This window comes from Chiloscyllium plagiosum, chromosome 19 (assembly GCF_004010195.1).
Source record: "Chiloscyllium plagiosum isolate BGI_BamShark_2017 chromosome 19, ASM401019v2, whole genome shotgun sequence".
Classification (NCBI taxonomy): Eukaryota; Metazoa; Chordata; class Chondrichthyes; order Orectolobiformes; family Hemiscylliidae; genus Chiloscyllium; species Chiloscyllium plagiosum.
In genome coordinates this window covers 64,525,197-64,545,708 of record NC_057728.1, presented here as the reverse complement: position 1 = coordinate 64,545,708, position 20,512 = coordinate 64,525,197, and the positions used below count along the sequence as shown (strand labels likewise).

Genomic DNA, 20,512 nt, shown 5'->3' with positions numbered 1-20,512 from the left:
AAGCAGTGAATCTATGGAGGAACTGGGAAGCAAAAGCCAATGTCCCATCAGTCTGTTGAAAAAAAATCTAGTCAGGCTATTCCCACCAATTTGCAAGTAAGAACATCAGGATATTAATATAAATTCTGTATTTAATAAACAGGATCCTGTTCTAATCAGTGTGGGAACAAAGGCATTGTCAGTATTAGAGGTAGGAGAAAGGACATACTTAACCCATTACTGTGAATGAGAAAGCACAAATCATTGTGGTGATCGACTTATCAACTACATGAGAGAGGTGTGTCCCTAACACATGTTAAACACACCAATAAGAAGCAAGGTCAAAGGTCCCTGTCCTGAACTACTAACAGAGAATCAGCATTGCTGGGGTGGTAGGAGTGAGTAGTGCAGTTTGCTTGAATCGAAACAACTCCCAAACTTCAGGAAAATCAAGCAGCAGTGTTGCATAGAAAGCTTCAGCCATGGATGCTGCTTTTCAGAGTAAGAATGCTGAAAATGTGAAGGTAATCATTGAGCTGGTAATTTGAATTGAAATGGAATTGTATGCTGGTAGATTCATCTTCTTTACCTTTCTGTCGCTTTCATCTCATCAGACCCTCTGTCACACAGAAAGCTTTTTGAATATCTGAGATTACTCGGGTTTGACATAAGGCATGGACACAGCTCGGTAGCCCATCAAGGGCTTGTCTTTATTGAGTGAAACAGTGTGCTGTGTACTTACCATCTTAATCTCCTTTCCCTTTCTTGTGCTTTCTTTGATAAAGAGACAGATACCATTGGTGCATGCAGAAGAGAGAAAGTCACTGGGACAGCATGAATGTAACCTATACATCTAGAAACTCAGAGATTAAATGCAAAGCTCATTTTACATGCTGTCCAATTTTGCCATCTGTTTAAAACAATGGGCAGCAATAGCAGTAGGTTATAAAAGCAGTGACTTTGCAGAGTTATTCAATCACTGAATTGTTAAATGCAGAAAAGGCCATTCAGCCCATCATGACTGCATTAGTTCTTTTAACTACAGCTAATCTCCTGGCTTTTCTTTGTATCCCTTGCACACTATTTCTATCCAAATAATCATCTAATATCCTCTTGAATGACTCAATTGAACCTGTCTCCATCACTTCTCCAGGCAGTGCATTCTCTACTTTAACTACTCACTGTTTTGTCGCACATTGCATTTGCTTTATTTGCATCTCACTTTAAATCTATACCCCTCTTGTTCTTGTTCCTTTTACAAGTAGGAACAGTTTCTCCCTACCTGCTCCATCCAGTCTGGTAGAACATAGAACATAGAAAAGTACGGCACAGAATAGGCCCTTTGGCCCACGATGTTGTGCCGAGGTTTAATCCTAATGTAAAAAATATTAACTTAACCTACGCACCCCTCAACTCATTGCTATTCATGTGCAGTCCAGCAGTCGCTTAAATGTCCCCAATGACTCTGCTTCTACCATCACCGCTGGCAATGCATTCCATGCATTCACAACTCTCTGCATAAAGAACCTACCTCTGACGTCTCCTCTATAGCTTTCCCTTAATATCTTAAAACTATGACCCCTCGTACCAGTCAATCCTGCTGTGAGGAAAAGTCTCTGGCTACTGACTCTATATATTCCTCTCATTATCTTGTACACCTCGATCAGGTCTCCTCTCTTCCTCCTTCTCTCCAGAGAGAAAAGTCCGAGCTTTTTCAACCTTTCTTCATAAGACAAGCCCTCCAGTCCAGGCAGCATCCTGGTAAACCTTCTTTGCACCCTCTCCAAAGCCTCTGCATCTTTCCTATAGTAGGCGACCAGAACTGGACACAATATTCCAAGTGTGGTCTCACCAGGCACTTGTACAGCTGTAGCAAAACCTCACAGCTCTTAAACTTGATCCCCCTGTTAATGAAAGCCAAAACACCATATGCTTTCTTAACAACCCTATCCACTTGGGTGGCAACTTTGAGGGATCTATGTACTTGAACACCCAGATCCCTCTGTTCCTCCACACTATCAAGAACCCTGTCTTTAATCCTATATTCAGCATTTGAGTACGACCTTCCAAAATGCATCACTTTGCATTTATCCAGGTTGGATTCCATTTGCCATTTCTCAGCCCAGCTCTGCATCCTGTTCATAATTTTGAAAATCTCTATCAAATCTCCTCTCAACCTTCTCTCCAAGAGAAGAGTCCCAGCTTCTTCAGTCTATCCCCATCACTAAAGTTTCTCATCCCTGGAACCATTGTTGTAAAGCACTTCTGCGACCTGATGTGTTCACATCTTTCCTAAAACGTAGTGCTCACACATGTACATAATAGTCCAGCTGAGGTCTAACAGGTGTCTTGTATAAGTTCAATATCTTGAGGAATTTCTGTTTGAGGGGACATCTTCAAATTATTCTTTTGTGTTTCAACCTTTTGGTTGAGGAAAAATATATTTCCTGCATTTAATCATGGAATCATAAATTGTATAGCACAGAATGTGATCATTCACTCCATTGAGTTTGCACAACCTCTCTTGAGTTAGAACCTCCAACTCCCAATAAATTAAACAAAAAAAGAATTAGCAATACAGGCTAACTAGACATTGAATGAGGGTAGTACAACAAGTGGGAACTAAGAGATATTAGTAATTGAGAAAAGGGGAATGATGTGGCTGTGAACTAGATAGCTTGAATGGCTACCCTGAAACAGTTACTTTATCAAGAACCTATGATCAGACACCATAATTGATCAGTTCCAGTGGTCCCTCACAGGAGCATAACCTATTGATGCTGAGTCCAAGTGGATTTGAAGGCATTTTAAGTTAAAAAGCCTGGTCAATTAAATAGATTTCAATCTGCTTTGTGAAAGAGAGAGAATGAGGCAGAGAGGTTGAGAACACATTTCCAGAGCTTGAGATCAGATAGCTGAAGACACAGGTACAACTGCTGGAGTGAACAGATGGGGATTGGACAAGAAGACATTACACTATGATCCAGCATTACAGCAATTAACTTCTGTAAGGATGAATGAACCTTCAGAAAATTGTGACCTTGGTGAAAATGTCTAAACATGAAGTATTAAAATGCCTTTTCTTCTTACTGATGATGACACTTCTGTTATGTATTTCTCAAATTCCCAGTTTTAGTTCAACAACAAACACCTGTAACATTTACTAGCTCAGCTTCACTTTTTAAAGGACATGAAATCTTTGGGGAGGATACAGAAGACAATTAGAGTCATAGAGCCACAGAATTGTACAACACAAAAAAAGACCCATTGGTCCAACCCGTCCATGCCAACCACATATCCTAAACTAATCTAGCTCCCATTTGCCAGCAACTGGCCCTCATCCCTCCAAACCCTTCCTATTTATATACCCATCCAGATGCCTTTTAAATGTTGTAATTGTACCAGCCTCCACCACTTCATCTGGCAGCTCGTTCCATACATGCACCAACCCTAAAGCACCAACCTCTGCCTGAAAACGTTATCCCTTTGAAATCTTTTCCCTCTCACCTGCAATTGGTTCATTTTCTGATCCAAATACATAGATATAGATAGGGTAAATAGGCAAAGTCTTTTTCCTGGGGTCGGAGAGTCCAGAATGAGAGGGCATAGGTTTAGGGTGAGAGGGGAAAGATATAAAAGAGACCTAAGGGGCAGCTTTTTTACGCAGAGGGTGGTACGTGTATGAAACGAGCTGCCAGAGGAAGTGGTGGAGGCTGGTACAATTGCAACATTTAAGAGGCATTTGGATGGGTATATGAATAGGAAGGGTTTGGAGGGATATGGGCCGGGTGCTGGCAGGTGGGACTAGATTGGGTTGGGATATCTGGTTGGCATGGACGGCTTGGACCGAAGGGTCTGTTTCCATGCTGTACATCTCTATGACTCTATGACTCTAAACCTGTGCCCTATAGTTTGAGACTCCCCTACCCTGGGAAAAAGACCTCGACTATTCACTCTATATATGCCCCTCATGAATTTATAAACCTCCATAAGTTCACCCCTCAACTTAAATTATTGCAATGATTCGCATCAACACAAACAGATTAACGTTGACCTTAATGAATGGTGGAGCAGGCACAAAGGGTTGGATGGTTGTCTTCAGCTCCTATTTCAGTTGAGATGTGATGGAGATGTTTAACATCACAAAGGATTGAGATACAGTCAACAAAATTGTGATTGCTTTTGGTTGGGGTGCCCATGACCAGATTTGAGATGATTGGCAGAGATCGGTAACATGAGGGAAAATCTTTTTACTCAACTAATGATCAGGTTTTGAAATGATTAGATAGAGATACATTAGGATCTCTGTGGGCATCAGCATAACATCTCCCACCAAAGCTATAGTTGTGACCCCTTTCTGACACACGCCTCCCTGTCACTCCTCAGCCATTTTCCCCTTGTCCATAGCCTGGTTGATGAGTCTAGCTTCACTGGCACTCCGTTACTGATTTTCTTATTGTGAAAGCTTCCTCACTGGCTTGAGGCTCCTATACCACTTATTTCACTAAGTGTCCTCATTATCAATTATGATCTTATGATGCAGCACAGAGTGACCTACTGAACATTATTGGTAAAGACAATATTACACCACAGGCTGACCCTGAGATGTTCCAGTCATTGAAATACTTTTGAAGTGTAGGCATTTCAGAGATCAGAGGGTGAAAGAAACAGGCCAGGCATGTGATGGAAATACTCTCCAGTTGCCTGGAGGATGCAACTCCATCAACACTCAAAAAACTTGACGCCATCCAGGCCAAAGCAGCCCGCTTCATTGGCACCACATCCACAAGCATCCTCTCCCTCCACCACCGACACTGAGTAGCAGCAGTGTGTAAAATCTACACAATGTATTGCAGAAATTCATCAAAGATCCTTAGACAGCACCTTTCAAACCCATAACCACTTCCATCTAGAAGAACAAGGACAGCAGCTGTATGGGAACACTACCACCTTCAGGTTCCCCTCCAAGACACTCATCATCCTGACTTGGAAATGTATCACCATTCCTTCAGTGTCATTTGGTCAAAATCCTGGAATTCCTTCCCTTAGGGCAGTGTGGGTTTACCTACAACACCTGGACTGCAGCAGTTCAAGGAGGTAGTTCACTCTCACCTTCTCAAGGGCAGGTCCTAGCCATAAAGAGCTGTGGAGGCCAAATCATTGAATGTATTTAAAACAAAGATAGATTTCAAATTACTTAGGGGATCAAGGGTTATGGGAAGAAGGCAGGAGAATGGGGTTGCAAAACATATCAACCATGTTCAATTGGTGGAGCACACTCAATGGGCTGAATGGCCTTATTCTGCTCCTATTTCATATGGTCTAACTAGGGTTGGGGCAATAAAGGCCGGCCCAGTCAGCAATCCCCACATCCCATGACTGTCATAGAGCCATAGAGATATATCGCACGGAAACAGATCCTTCAGCTAAACCTGTCCATGCCAACCCAATATCATAAATTAATCTAGTCCCATTTGCCAGCATTTGGCTTATATCCCTCTAAACTTTTCCTATTCACGTACCCATCCAGATGCCTTTCAGATGTTGTAATTGTACTGGAATTAAAATTAAAAAATGTCGTACTATAGGAAATACAACAAGTCCCCATAAACAGAAATACGATAATGACCAAGGTGAGATGGGCTTCACTTTGGTTTCACAGCTTGGCGCAACATCGAGGGCTGAAGGGCCTGTCCTGTGCTGTAATGTTGTATGTTCTATGTTCATCTAATGTTTTGGTGATTGTGGGATAAATATTGGCCAGGAGTCTGGAGATAGTATCCCTGCTCTCCTTTCAAATAGTGCAATGGAATCTTTTACATGTACCCATGAGGGCAGACAGACATCAGTTTAACCTTTCATTCAAATGGGAGCACATCTGATAGTGCAGGCACCGGTAAGCTAGCCTAACTGCTTTGTACACAAATCTCCGTAATAGGACTGAGCCCATAGCATTCTAACTCAAGGCAAGAGTGCTAGCTACTAAATTATGGTTGGAGAAACTATCTGTTAAATAGCCCGAGAATGGAATTTCCAGCTAACTCCCTACCTTCAACAATCTCTGGAAAAGATCCAATACTGCTGCAACTTTTCAATGTTTGATTTGCCAATGTCAAGTTCACTTGATGTTTATTATTTTAAAGACATTCATTTATAAGCAAGTTGTTGTTGTTGTGGCAGTCCAACCTATCTACTGCCTTGACCAACCTTTCCTTGCACCATTGCGCAGTGTGGCTGAGGGGTGTTGGATGTCCAGGATGTGTGACATGGTTCCCCTGAGAATCCCCTCTGGAGGTAAAACCTCACCACAAAGGATTAGATATAAGTTCATGAGGATACCACAGTCTGCAAGTTCTTTTCCAAACCACAAATACAATCCCAGTTTCAGCAGTAACGCTGCTCTTTCATGATCACTGGATCAAGTGAGCAATAGGAAACATATTTTTCAGGCTGCAAGAAGGTTTGTCGTCGAGTTCCCGGGACAGTATTGGGTCTGCTGCTTTTCATGATATATTCAAAGTTTGGGAGAAGATTTGTAGCTCGGGTGCTCATTGTTGTGGTTCTGTTCGCCGAGCTGGGAATTTTTGTTGCAAACGTTTCGTCCCCTGTCTAGGTGACATCCTCAGTGCTTGGAAGCCTCCTGTGAAGCGCTTCTGTGGTGTTTCCTCCGGCATTTATAGTGGCCTGTCCTGCCGCTTCCGGTTGTCAGTTTCAGCTGTCCGCTGTAGTGGCTGGTATATTGGGTCCATGTCGATGTGTTTGTTGCTGGAGTTTGTGGATGAGTGCCATGCTTCTAGGAATTCATGATATATATTAATCATCTGGATCTTGGCGAGCAGGGGGCAATTTCAAAGTTTGCAGATGGCACAAAACTTGGAAGAAATGTAAACTGTGAAGACAACAGTGTGGAACTAAAAAGGAAAATATAGTGTAGTGGGTAGACAGTTAGCAGAAGAGGTTCAATGCAGAGAAATGTGAGGTAACTCATTTTGGTTGGAAGAACATTGAAAGACAATAGAAATAGGGGGTCCAATCCTAAAAGGGATGCAGGAGCAGAGGGAGCTGGGTTTATTGTTGAAGGTGGCAGGACAGGGGTGAGAGCAGTTAATAAAGCACACAGTGTCCCTGACTTTGTTAATAGGGGCATTATGTATAAGGGCAAGGAGGTGGTGCTGAACTTGTACAAGACACTGGTTAGACCTCAGCTGGAGCATTGTGTACAGTTATGGGTGCCATATTACAGGAAAGTTGTGAATCCATTGGAAAGAGTGCAGAAGCGAATTGCAACAATGGTTCCAGGAATGAGAAACCTCAGTTTCGAGAACAGACTGAAGAAATTTGGACAGTTCTCCTTGGACAGAAGAAGGCTGGGAAGAGATCTGATAGAGGTTTTAAAAGCAATGAGGGGGTCGGACAGAGTGGGAAAAAATGAGCAAGAATAAGAGCACATAGATTTAAACTGTTATGCAAACTGAGCAAACGTGATGTGAGGCAAACCTTTTCCATGGGGAACTGTTAGTGTATGAGATGTGCCACCTAGAAATGTGATGAAGGCAGGTTCAATTGACGCATTCACAAGGACATTGGATAATTGTTTGGATCGATATAATTTGCAAGGATATGGATAACGATAATGCTAATGAGTAGGATAATGTCACTCAGTATGATGCTCATTTGAGGAGCTGCAAATATGATGGTCTGAATGGCCTTCTCTTCTGCCAAAACAATTCCGTGATTCTGATTCTGATTCTGTGAAAGCTATCTGCACGGTCTCACTGCCATTCTCGTACTCCATTCAGCTGATTACCCCTGTGTCAGCTCTTTAACTGGATCCCCCCTCAGCCCCTCTCTCCAATAACCTATTCTGTATATACTTGTATGTGATATATATTCTCTATTTTTTCTCTATTGTTTAATGTGCATTCAGAAACATGCCTAGTAGTGTATTCTGTGTCCCCTTAGGGAAGAAATTATTTCTTCACTACTCCATCTGTTTAGTTGGAATTGAGCTTAAATTTATGTTTCCAGACTCTGATTCACTGACCAGTGGAAAACTATCTTTCATTAACTCCATCAGAACTTCTCAAAATTTTAGGCACCTTAATTAGAACATCTCTTGGAATCATTGATATTGAGATGAACAAAAAGCCAATCCTGAGCATGAATAAAAAGTCAGTAACAGGAGCAATTTAGTTTAATTTAGAGAGCGTTTTTAAAATTAGAGCTCTCACTATCCACAGTGCACTTCATTACAAGTGGCATGTTAAATGCATTCCTTCCCTTGAATCAGTTCTGTGTATCTTTTATAGAGTCATAGTCATAGAGATGTGCAGCACAGAAGCAGACCCTTTGCTCCAACTCATCCATGCCAATCAGATATCCTAACCTCATCTCGTCCCATTTGCCAGCACTTGTCCCATATCCCTCTAAACCCTTCCTATTCATATACCCATCCAGATGCCTTTTAAATGCTGTAATAGTACCAGCCTCCACCACTCCATACACACATCACCCTCTGTGTGAAATGCTTGCCCCTTCTCATTTAATGGAAAAAAGATATTCCCATCTAACTTTTGTTTTGCGAGAAAATGGAATTGGCAAGATCAAGATCTACTTCCAATCCCTACTTGCTGTTGAGGTGGTGATGATGAGCTGCCTTTTTGTCCATTTGCTGTAGTTACACCCAGAGTGTTGTTTAATAGGGAATTCAAGGATTTCAATGCATAGCCACTGAAGGAACAGTGATATGTTTCCAAGACAGGATGGAATGGTGAATTGGATGGGAATGCGGAGATGCTGATAAACTGGCAATTTCTGGCCCATCTTTTTGGTTGTGGAGGTCAAAGGTTTGGAAAACATGTTGATGAGTAGCATAGGATAACATCTTCAGGGATTGATGTAGAGTTGGAATCATGGAGACTATGTTATACTTCTGGCCAATCTGTAACAAGTTGTTCTTTTTCACCCTTTCTAGAGGTCAATATATATTGAGGAAAAGTCTACCATTGGTGATGAAGTGACTCTCATTTTCTCATTAAAGGAAGAAGTTGGTGCTTTGGCCAAAGCCTTGAGACTGTTTGAGGTAATAATTTACGATCTGCTTGTGATCATTAGCTCCATAGCTCATATCTCTGATTCATATTAAAAATTAAAACAACAAAGCTCTGTCCTCTGCTTCTGATCCCTCACCAGTTCACCCTACATCCTTCCAATCTGTCTTACTTTCAATCATTGCAGATTGCTACAAGATAATTAATTCACTTATGTATATGGGGATTTTAGATTAAAGTATATTAGTAATTTGAGATATTCAGAGAAATCAATATTTGATCAGAAGTTGCTTTTAATGAGAAGGACTGCACTACCTTTTAGAATTCAGTAGAGCAATCTGCTTTGACTCTTCTTGAGGTGTTACAGGTATGTGGAGTTTACATGTATCTTGTACCACTCTGAATATTTTCTGTATTAGTCAATGGATCATATCACAATGTCAGGATTTCGCTAGGTGATGTAAGACCTGAACCATTCAACTTCACAGGGTGCTGCATTTAGGAACTCTGAGGGGAGGGGTGGGAGGGGGGGTCATAGGTGCGGAGAAGGAATTAACCTTTGAGTTTCCAGTGAGATGGAGAGCTGTGTCATGGATTCCTCCTCCAAGATTGAGCTTGATCTCAGGCTTGTCTGCAGCCATGCTTTCCACTTCATTAACCAACAAGAGTGGAAACTTGAAAAGGACAACTCTTGTCGAATATAATAGCTGTTCAGTTTAATTCACCACCTCAGATTTTTCCCCAAATTCCTGCAAGTTTGTCTTCTTTGAGTGCACTTTCAATTATTCTTTGAAAATCCCTTTAGAATCCCATTCCAAAATACTTTCAGGACATGCAATCCAGATTATACCAACCCACTGTGTGAAGAAAATTCTAATAACCCCCTCAATTCTTTTGCCAATTATATTCAATCTATAGCTTCTAGTTGCTAACTCACGTACTGAAGGAAACAGACATTCTGACCCTGCTCTGCCAAACTACTAAACATTTGAATAGAAAAGTCTGAATTTATATGGAGCATTGAAGTCACAAGGCACTTCCCAGGAGCATTATCAAACAATATTTGATATATTGCTATATAGGAAGATCTTGGTGACTTAGTCACCGAGCTAGTTTGAATGTGGAGGTGCTGGTGTTTGACTGGGGTGGACAAAATCAGAACTCACATGACATCAGGTTATTGTCCAACAGGTTTATTTGAAGTCACAAGCTTTTGGAGCACTGCTCCTTCATGAAGTGAAGTGGAGGGAAGTACACAGGCACAGAATTTGTAGGTGGACAGATCATTGCAAGATAATTCCAGGTAATTAAGTGTGTCAAAAGATAATACAAATGGTGTAGGCCTCAATTAATCGGATCATAGGTCATCCCTTCGCTTGTTATTCAGTTGTTGACACTTATCTGACACTGTCTGTCATTAGACTGAATAATTGAGGCTTACACAATTTGTATTATCCTTTGACACTCTTAATTACCTGGAATTATCTTGCAATGATCCCTCTGCCTATAAGTTCTTGCGCTTGTGCACTTCTCTTCACTTCACCTGACGCAGCAGCAGCACTCCTGAAGCTTGTGATTTCAAATAAACCTGTTGGACAATAACCTGGTGTTGTGTGACTTCTGATATAGTTTGAAGGCACTTTTTAAAAGAGGGGGAAAGGTTTAGGCAGGGAATTTAGAATCCAGGCAAGACTGCCAATAGTGCATTGATTAAAACCAAACATGGTTAAGAGATTAGATCTAGAGGAGTGTAGCAATTGTGGAGAGCTGTAGGGGAGAAGAATGTTACTGAGATAGAAGTGAGGATTCAGATCAATCTGAGTCATTTAGTGAACAATTTGTTTGTACAATCTCTCCAGAGAACTGAAGTCCCTCACCTCTGCTCCTTCTGGCAAATATTCCCTGTAACAGAGAATCCTGGAGTCATACAGCATGGAAGCAGATCAACTCATCCATGCTAACCAGGTTTCCCATAATAAACTAGTCTCATTTGCCTGCGTTTGACCATTTCCCTCTAAAGCTTTCCTGTCCATGCACTTGTCCAAATATCTTTTAAATGTTGTAATTGTACTACTTTCTCTGGCAGCTCATTCCATACACACACCACCCTCTGTGTGAAAAAGTTGCCCCTTTTGTGCCCTTTAAATCTTTACCCTCTAACCTTAAATCTATGCCCTCTAGTTTTGGACTCCCCCACACTAGAGAAAAAGAAACCTTGGCTATTCACCCTATTCATGCTCCTCATGGTTTTATAAACCTCTGTAAGGTCAGCCCTGAACCCCGATGCTCCAGGGAAAAAAGTCCCAGCCTATCCAACTTCTCCCTATAGCTCAAACCGTCTACTTTTGCAAATTTTGCAAAGCAGTTTTTAAATATATTCATATTTTGTCTTTTCCTTTGGTTTCACAACAATGTCTGACAGGTTTCATGAAGCCACCAGAATCATGGAATCATAGAATCCCTACAGTGTGGAACCAGGCCATTCGGTCCATGAGTCCACACTGACCCTCTGAAAAGCATCCCACGCAGACCCAGCCCCCTACCCTACCCTGCATTTCCCATGACTAATCCACCTAATCTGCACACCTCCAGGCACTGTGGACAATTTAGCTTAACCAATGCACCTAAACTGCACATCTTTGGATTGTGGGAGGAAGCCCACATAGACATGGGGTGAATGTACACACCCCACACAGGCTTGGGGAGAATGTACAAACCCCACACTAATGGGCACCAATGGGTGGAATCAGTAGATCCAGCATCATTCCTGAATTGCTGGAGCCCCTTTAGTGAAACTTGCTTTTTTCACCTTCATGCAACATTGGAATTGACATCCCTATGTACTTCATTTCTGCAGTTTTGCTGAAACTTTGTAAATATTTGAATTCTGAATGACGCAAACTTGTCCAAGGCCAGTGACTGTATGCCAGTGACTCTCAGTTAAGTCATCTGTACTTGTGCAAATAGACTTTAACAGATCAGATAACGGGAAGGGTTCATTTTGTGTATCAGTCAGCTGCAGCAACCCATGCAGAATGTTGTAATGGCTGTTACCACTAATTATCTCTCGCAAATAAAATCCTAACCTACAATTCATTGTATGTAAGTGCCAACTGCCAAAGTGAAGGCAGAAGTGGTTTCTGGGAGCATGTTGTTTTTTACTATTGTCCATTAGCTATATCAGTTGACATCAGTCATGGGACTTGATCAACAAACCAAGTCCATTGTGTTAATCAAGTTTATTCCTAGACTTTTCTTCACATCAATTCTCTCCCAAAGACAGTGACATCATATTTGGATATATTTAGACATTTTTGATGATGGCTTTGGAGTGCCTGTGGCAGTGTGCTTGCCTATGGGCCAAAAGACCCAAGTTCACATCCCCGCAGTCATTGCAGATTGTTTTTAAAAATCTTCATGTCTTTGATTTTATTTGTTCTTTGGATGTAGGTGTTGCAGACAAGGGCAATATTTATTACCTGGCGTTAATCAACCTTTGAGAATGGGGGTCTTGGGTCTTCCTCTTGAATTGCTCCAAGCCCATGTAGTGAATACATACTCATGGTATTGTTCGTAGAATTTATGCTCATTTTGACCCAGTCACATTGAGAGAATGTCATGTCCTGGTCAGGATGATGTGTGACTTTGAATAAAGTTTGGAGTTAACGATGTTTCTATTTGTCTATTGCTGTGGCCATTCTAGTTAGTGGAGATCACAGGTTTGGAAGGAGCCATGTTGAGTTACTGCAGTGCCTTGCAGATGCTGCACACTGCAGTTATTGTGCAATGGGGAAGAAGGGAGTCAGTGTCTAAGGTTTTAGATGGGTCCCCAATCAAAAGTACTGATGGTGCCAGATTTCTTAAATGTTGTAGAACATCCATCTATGAAATTGGCCCAGCAATATCTTTCATTGCTATATTCATTATGAGGGTATCAATGAACTTACTGACTACAGTACCATTTCAACTGACCCTGCATTGCTCATTCCCATATAGTTCCAACGACTAACACCAGCTAGAATGACCACAGCAATAGACAAATAGGCATTGCCGGATTTTGGATCTGGGACAGAGATCAGAGCCGATAGAAATGCATTGATTTTAGCATAGTGTGTGGGTATCACTGGCTGGGCCAGAACTTACTATCCATTTGTAATCATCTAATGGTCAGTTAAAAGTCAATCACATTGCTGTTGTCATATGGAAGCCAGATCAAGAAAGGGCAACAGATTTCCTTCCCTAAGAGACAAAGACAGTTATAACCATCATGTTATCAGTCCCATTGAGGTAAGCAAGGGTCAACCATTCACTTGGGATATTCAATACACAGCATCCTCTGGAAAGAGCCCCTTCTCAAAGCTATCCATAATCTCACTGCTCCTGTAGCCTCCTCCAGTCCCACAATCCTCCAAGCTCTCTCTGCACTCCAATTCTGGCCTTTTGCTCAGCTGCAAATTTTAATCCAAAATTGGTCACTGTCCATTCAGCTGCCTGGGAGCTAAGCTTTGGAATTCCCTCATAACCCTCTCCATCCTCTCTACTCCTGTCTGCTCTTTTGAAGCATATTTTTCAGAGCAAATATGTATTTTTCTAACCAAACCTTTGGTTATTTGCACCAATATCTCCTTTTGTGGTTGGGTATTGTGATTTGTTTGCTGATCACTCCTGTTGTAGGATGTTTTGTTAAAGATGCTAGGCATGAGATGTTGTTGTTGTTGGAGCCACCTATAGGCCCAGCCAAAGTAAAGCCAACAGGTGCATTTCCCAGGTAAATCAGTTGGACTTTTACAAAACTGGAACACTGAAAGTAAAAATGATGCCAACTTTTTATTTTGGTTCAACTCCACTTCATAACTTGCCATGCTAGGATCTGAACCCTCAACCTCTAGGATTAGATGCCCTAAAGTATGGAAACAAAGCTCTTAAGCCCAAGAAGTCCACACTGACTCTCCAAAGAGTAACCCATCCCCCATAGTTGCCCCTAACTAATGTACCTAAATGGGCAATTTATCATAGCCAATTCACCTGACCTGCACATCTTTGAATTGTGGGAGAAAACCCACACAGACATGGGGAGAATGTACAAACTCTGCAGACAGTCATCCGACGCAGAGTTCCCTGGTGCCGTGAAGCAGCAGTACTAACCACTGAGCCACCATGCCACCCCAACAGGATATTAGATCTGTAGTATAACCAGGATACATAAGGCAAATGTGGCAACATCTCTCAAAACATGGGTTGGAGAAAGGATCATAAAATTGACTTATATCTTTAAAATAACTCAAGGTTAATGCTGATTCTGCATTGATCTGCAATATTAAATATAAGGCAGGCAAACCTTATAGTTGATAGCAGAAAAAAATTACGAATCTTTGAGAATAACATTCAAGAAGCTTGACTCCATCCAGGACAAATCAGTCCACATCCATCCCCTCTGCCAGCAATACTCAGTAGTAACAGTCCGTACTATATAGAAGATGCTCTGCAGAAATTCACCAAAGATCCCTAGACAGCACCTTCCAAATGCAGGACCACTTCCATCTGGAAGGGCAGTGGTGTCCTCCTCATGAGAACACAACTCCCTGCAAGTTCCCCTTCAAGCCACTCACCATCCTGACTTGGAAATATATTGCCGTTCCTTCAGTTTCACTGGGTCAAAATCCTGGACTGCAGCATTTCAAGATCACCTCCACCTTCTCAAGGGGTAACTTGGGATGGCTGAGGCAGCAACCTTCACATCCACTGACAGTATGAAAAATACCAAGATCTTGACACTACTTGTTCACTATTTTTGTTTCTTGATTTCTTTCCTTTACTGCCTTCTCCACATTTTAGCCGATTGTGTTCACATTCCACTCACACCAGCAGAATATGTCAGATCATATGACCATAAGCCCATAAGACATTGGAGCAGAAATTAGACCATTCAGCCCATCGAGTCTGCAAAGCTATTCGATCGTGGCCGATATGTTTTTCAGTCTAATTTTCCCACTTCCTCCCTGTAACTTTTGATCCCCTTGGCAATCAAGAACTTATCTATCTCTGTTTTAAATATACTGAACGACTTGGCCTCCACAGCCTTCTGTGGCAATAAATTCCACAGCTTCACCACTCTCTGGCTAAAGACATTGCTCCATATCTCCATTCTAAAGGGTCTTCCTTTTAATCTGAGCATATGTCCTCAGGTCCTTGTCTGTCCTGCCAATGGAAGCATCTTCCTGAGGTCCACTCTATCCAGGCCATTCAGTCTTCTGTAAGTTTCAATCAGATCCCTCCTCATCCTTCTAAACTCCATCGAGTATAGTCCCAGAATCCTCCAACGTTCCTCATATGTTAACCTTTTAATTCTTGGGATCATTCTCATGAATCTCCTCTGGTCTTGCTCCAGGGTCTTTACATTATTCCTGAGGTATGGGGCCCAAAATTGCTCACAATGAATCATGCTGGGATATAGGAATGACTTTATGATGCCATTTTCAATTAGGAGATCGGTTTCAGTAATACCACTGACCTGGGCAGCTGAGAGAAGAGAAGGAAACCTCAATGCTGTTATACCATTCTCTGACATTGTCAACTCTCCACTCGTGACCTGAAACCTCCAACAATTACAAATTGATCTCCAGAACTTTGCTGCAAAAAAACACCTAGGAGGGAAATCACAAATGCAACAGCAATTTATATTTATATAGTACCTTTAATGTGATGAACCATCCCAAGGCATTTTGCAGCAAGTTTATAAAATATGATGTGGAGGTGCCAGTGTTGGACAGGGGTGGACAAAGTTAAAAATCACACAACACCAGGTTATAGTCCAACAGGTTTAATTGGAAGCACTAGCTTTCAGAGCGCAGCTCCTTTATCAGGTAACTAGTGGGGCAAGGTTCCTACTCCATTAGCTAACCGATGAAGGAGCAACACTCCAAAAGCTTGTACTTCCAAATAAACCTGTTGGACCATAATCTGGTGTTGTGTGATTTTTAACTTTATAAAGTATGATGCTGACCAAGATAAGGAATTATGAGGGTCAATTGACCACTAAGCGGTTGCTTGGTCAAAGAGGAAAGTTTTAAGAAGAATCTTAAAGGAAGAGAGGGAGGTGGAGAGGCGGAAAGATTCGGCAATGGAATTCAAGAGTTTGGGTTACAGGTAACTGAAAGTACAGCTACCAGCGTGAGGCAAATATAACAACAAAAGCACACAGTTTAGAGCTACAGAGATCTCTGAAGCTTTTTTAAAAAGCTGGTTGGGCATAACTGTTTATAAATAAGGAGATGCCCTTTAAAGAGAGAAATGAGCAAAATTGCAAATCCTTGTCACAGAAAATTGTGAGCCTTTGAACACTGAAACTGTGAACTCTTGTTCAAAAGCTGATGGAAGCAGATTTAATGAACATTTGAGTATAAGAGCTGGCAAGTCATGTTAACATTGTACAAGACTTTGGTTCGGCCCCATTTAGAATACTGTGTACAGTTCTGGTCGCCACATTACCAAAAGGATGTGGACGCTTTGGAGAGGGTGCAGAGAAGGTTTACGAGGATGTTGTCTGGTATGGAAGGTGCTAGCTATGAAGAGAGGTTGAGTAGGTTAGGTTTATTTTCATTAGAAAAAAGGAGATTGAGGGGGGACCTTATTGAGGTTTACAAAATCATAAAGGGTATCGACAGAGCAGATAGAGACGAGCTTTTTCCTAGGGTGAAGGATTCAATAACGCGAGGTCACACTTTCAAGGTGAGAGGTGAAAAGTTTAAGGGGTATACACGCGGCAAGTACTTCACACAGAGGGTTGGAACGCGTTGCCAGCAGAGGTGGTAGAGGCAGGCACGGTGGATTCATTTAAGATGCGTCTGGATCAGTGCATGAGTAGGTGGGGAGCAGAGGGATACAGATGCTTAGGAATTGGGCGACAGGTTTAGACAGTGGATTTGGATCGGCTCAGGCTTGGAGGGCCGAAGGGCCTGTTCCTGGGCTGTAAATTTTATTTGTTCATTTTTTTTCTTTTTATTTTATTTCTTTTTATGAAGATAGATTCATGATAAGTGAGAGTGTGAAAGTCTATCAGGGATAGCTAAGAATGTGAAGTAATCAAGTCAGCCATAATCTTATTGAGTACTAGAACAGACTCAACGGACTGAGTGACCTACTCCTACTCCTCAGTCATATGTTCTGATGTATTTATCTTATAAAAAAGTGCATTCAGAATATCTGGCTGACAGGTAGCAACATCTGATTGGATCACGAATATTCTGTTTTCAGTTGGCCGTTGTGAGGCAGCTACTCTGTCAATAGAGTGAGGGATGACTGGTGGTTGGTTTAATCTGGGGTCACCACACCTTAAGTGAGGTAAGAGGTTGCGAAGGAGAGTCCTTCATGGTAACCTCAGCCAGTGCAAAAACCATGCTGTTGGTATCACTCTGCTTCACAAACTAGCCGTCCAGCTAATTGACCCTTACCCCCAACACTGGCGATTCGATATAAAAGACTAGAATGGGTCAATTGATCCTCTTCACACTATGTAGTTGGTTTGGCCTACATGTGACACTAAAAAGAGCATTGTGGTTGACTCTTAACTGCCCTCTAAAGGTTAGATTCCTTACAGTGTGGAAATAGGCTCTTCGGCCCAACCAGTCCACACCGACCCTCCGAAGAGTAACCCATCCAGAACCATTTCCCTCCTAACACTAACACTAGTGGGCAATTTAGCATGACATGCACAGCTTTGGACTGTGTGAGGAAACCAGAGCACCCGGACACAGGCAGAATATGCAAACTCCACACAGACAGTCACCCGAGGCTGGAATCAAACCTGGGACGGTGGTGTTGTGAGGCAGCAGTGCTAACCACTGAGCCACCATGCCGTCCTAAAAGTCATTAGAGAGAGATGAAATGAGCCCAAGCAATCCATTCAGTTCAAAGACAATAAATAATGGGCAACAATTGGCCCAGTCAGCGACACTCACATGACACCTGAGGTAATACTGACCTCTAGGAACATTCTGTTGTGAGCTGTGTGTATTAGCTAACCACCTTGCCCAGAGAACCAAGTTTAAATGGCGGATTGCTATAAGCAAGGCTGTTCATTTTGAATCATCCCAAAATAGATCCAGCCATCCCACAATTGCAACTGGGTTTCCTCCTAAACTTCCTCAAATCATTGTCTGTGCAGAAAAAGGATGTAATCAGAATTAAGGGCATTGGTCGAGTGGGAAGTGAACGGAGGATGGATGGATGTTATTAGTTTACAATCTACACACGTATCTCAAAGATGGTTTGATAACCTGAGAAAATTTCAGGTTTCAATGTATTTCGGGAGAAAGTGATGACTGAAATTTGCTACAGTATTGGGGATGAAGGAGTTATTGAGTAAAGATTGGAGAAGCTGAGATTAAAGGAAAGAAGGTCTTTATTAAATTTGCAAGTGGACGTGACTGACACTTGCTAGGCCAGAATTTATTGTCCGTCCCTAGTTGCCCCTTGAGAAGGTGGGGGTGAGCTGCCTTCTTGAACCGCTGCAGTCCAAGAGCTGTAGGTAGACCCACAATGTTCTGAGGGAGGGAATTCCAGAATTTTGACCCAACGACACTGAAGGAAATGCAATACATTTCCAAGTCGGGATGGTGAGTGGCCTGGAGGGGAACTTGCAGTAGTGCTTCCCCCATGTATCTACTAGCCATGTCCTTTTAGGAGTTGAAAAGTGTGGTGCTGGAAAAGCGCAGCAGGCCAGGCAGCATCCGAGGAGCAGGAGAATCGATGTTTCAGGCATAAGCCTTCTTCAGGAATGAAGCTGGTGTGCCAAGCGGGCTGAGATAAAAGGTGGTGGGGAGGGGGGGACTTTGGGGGAGGGGCGAGAAGATTGCAGGTCAAGAGGGCAGTGCTGAATTTGGGGGTTGGGACTGAGATAAGGTGGGGGGAGGGGAAATGAGGAAGCTGGAGAAATCTACATTCATCCCGTGTGGTCGGAGGGTTCCTAGGCGGAAGATGAAGTGCTCTTCCTCCAGGCGTCGTGTGGCCAGAGTCTGGTGATGGAGGAGGCCAAGGACCTGCATGTCCTTGGTGGAGTGGGAGGGGGAGTTAAAGTGTTCAGCCAGGGGCAGTTGGGTTGGTTGGTGCAGGTGTCCCAGAGGTGTTCCCTGAAACATTCTGCAAGTAGGCGGCCTGTCTCCCCAATGTAGAGGAGACCACATCGGGTGCAGCGGATACAGTAAATGATGTGGAGGTGCAGGTGAATTTGTGACGGATATGGAAGGATCCATTGGGGCCTTGGAGGGAGGTGAGGGGGGAGGTGTGGGCGCAAGTTTTGCACTTCTTGCAGTTGCAGGGGAAGGTACCGAAAGTGGAGGTTGGGTTGGTGGGAGCTGTGGACCGACAAGGGAGTTGCGAAGGGAGTGGTCTCTCCGGAACGCTGATAGTGGTGGGGAGGGAAATATACCCCTGGTGGTGGGGTCTGTTTGGAGGTGGCGGAAATGACAGAGGATGATACGATGTGTCTGGAGGTTGGTGGGGTGGACGTTGAGGACCAGTGGGGTTCTGTCCTGGTGGCGATTGGTCGCCTGACTCAACACAGACATTTACTACAAACCGACCGATTCCCACAGCTACCTAGACAACACCTCCTCCCACCCTGCCCCCTGTAAAAATGCCATCCCATATTCCCAATTCCTTCGCCTCCGCTGCATCTGCTCCCAGGAGGACCAATCCCACTACCGAACAGCCCAATTGGCCTCCTTCTTCAAAAACCGCAATTTCCCCTCTGATGTGGTCGGCGATGCTCTCCACCTCATCTCCTCCACTTCCTGCACCTCCGCCCTTGAGCCCCGCCCCCTCCAATCGCCACCAGGACAGAACCCCACTGGTCCTCAACGTCCACCCCACCAACCTCCAGACACATCGTATCATCCTCTGTCATTTCCGCCACCTCCAAACAGACCCCACCACCAGGGGTATATTTCCCTCCCCACCACTATCAGCGTTCCGGAGAGACCACTCCCTTCGCAACTCCCTTGTCGGTCCACAGCTCCCACCAACCCAACCTCCACTTTCGGTACCTTCCCCTGCAACTGCAAGAAGTGCAAAACTTGCGCCCACACCTCCCCCCTCACCTCCCTCCAAGGCCCCAATGGATCCTTCCATATCCGTCACAAATTCACCTGCACCTCCACATCATTTACTGTATCCGCTGCACCCGATGTGGTCTCCTCTACATTGGGGAGACAGGCCGCCTACTTGCAGAATGTTTCAGGGAACACCTCTGGGACACCTGCACCAACCAACCCAACTGCCCCTGGCTGAACACTTTAACTCCCCCTCCCACTCCACCAAGGACATGCAGGTCCTTGGCCTCCTCCATCACCAGACTCTGGCCACACGACGCCTGGAGGAAGAGCACTTCATCTTCCGCCTAGGAACCCTCCGACCACACGGGATGAATGTAGATTTCTCCAGCTTCCTCATTTCCCCTTCCCCCACCTTCTCTCGGTCCCAACCCC

The 20,512-nt window shown here is 43.3% G+C and overlaps 1 protein-coding gene across 2 annotated transcripts in view; it reads left to right on the top strand.

Annotated features, from left to right (window-relative positions):
* Nucleotides 1–330: 330 nt before the first annotated feature.
* Nucleotides 331–20,512, top strand: part of pah (phenylalanine hydroxylase) — a 102,927-nt gene continuing 82,745 nt past the window's right edge. The window contains exons 1-2 of one of the 2 annotated variants that reach the window (XM_043708756.1): nucleotides 331–503; nucleotides 8,954–9,061. In XM_043708756.1, the coding sequence (XP_043564691.1) occupies nucleotides 462–503; nucleotides 8,954–9,061 (150 nt within the window). In that variant the 5' untranslated portion in view covers nucleotides 331–461. The remainder of the gene's footprint in view (nucleotides 504–8,953; nucleotides 9,062–20,512) is intronic. The other variant, XM_043708757.1, reaches the window with a different exon arrangement.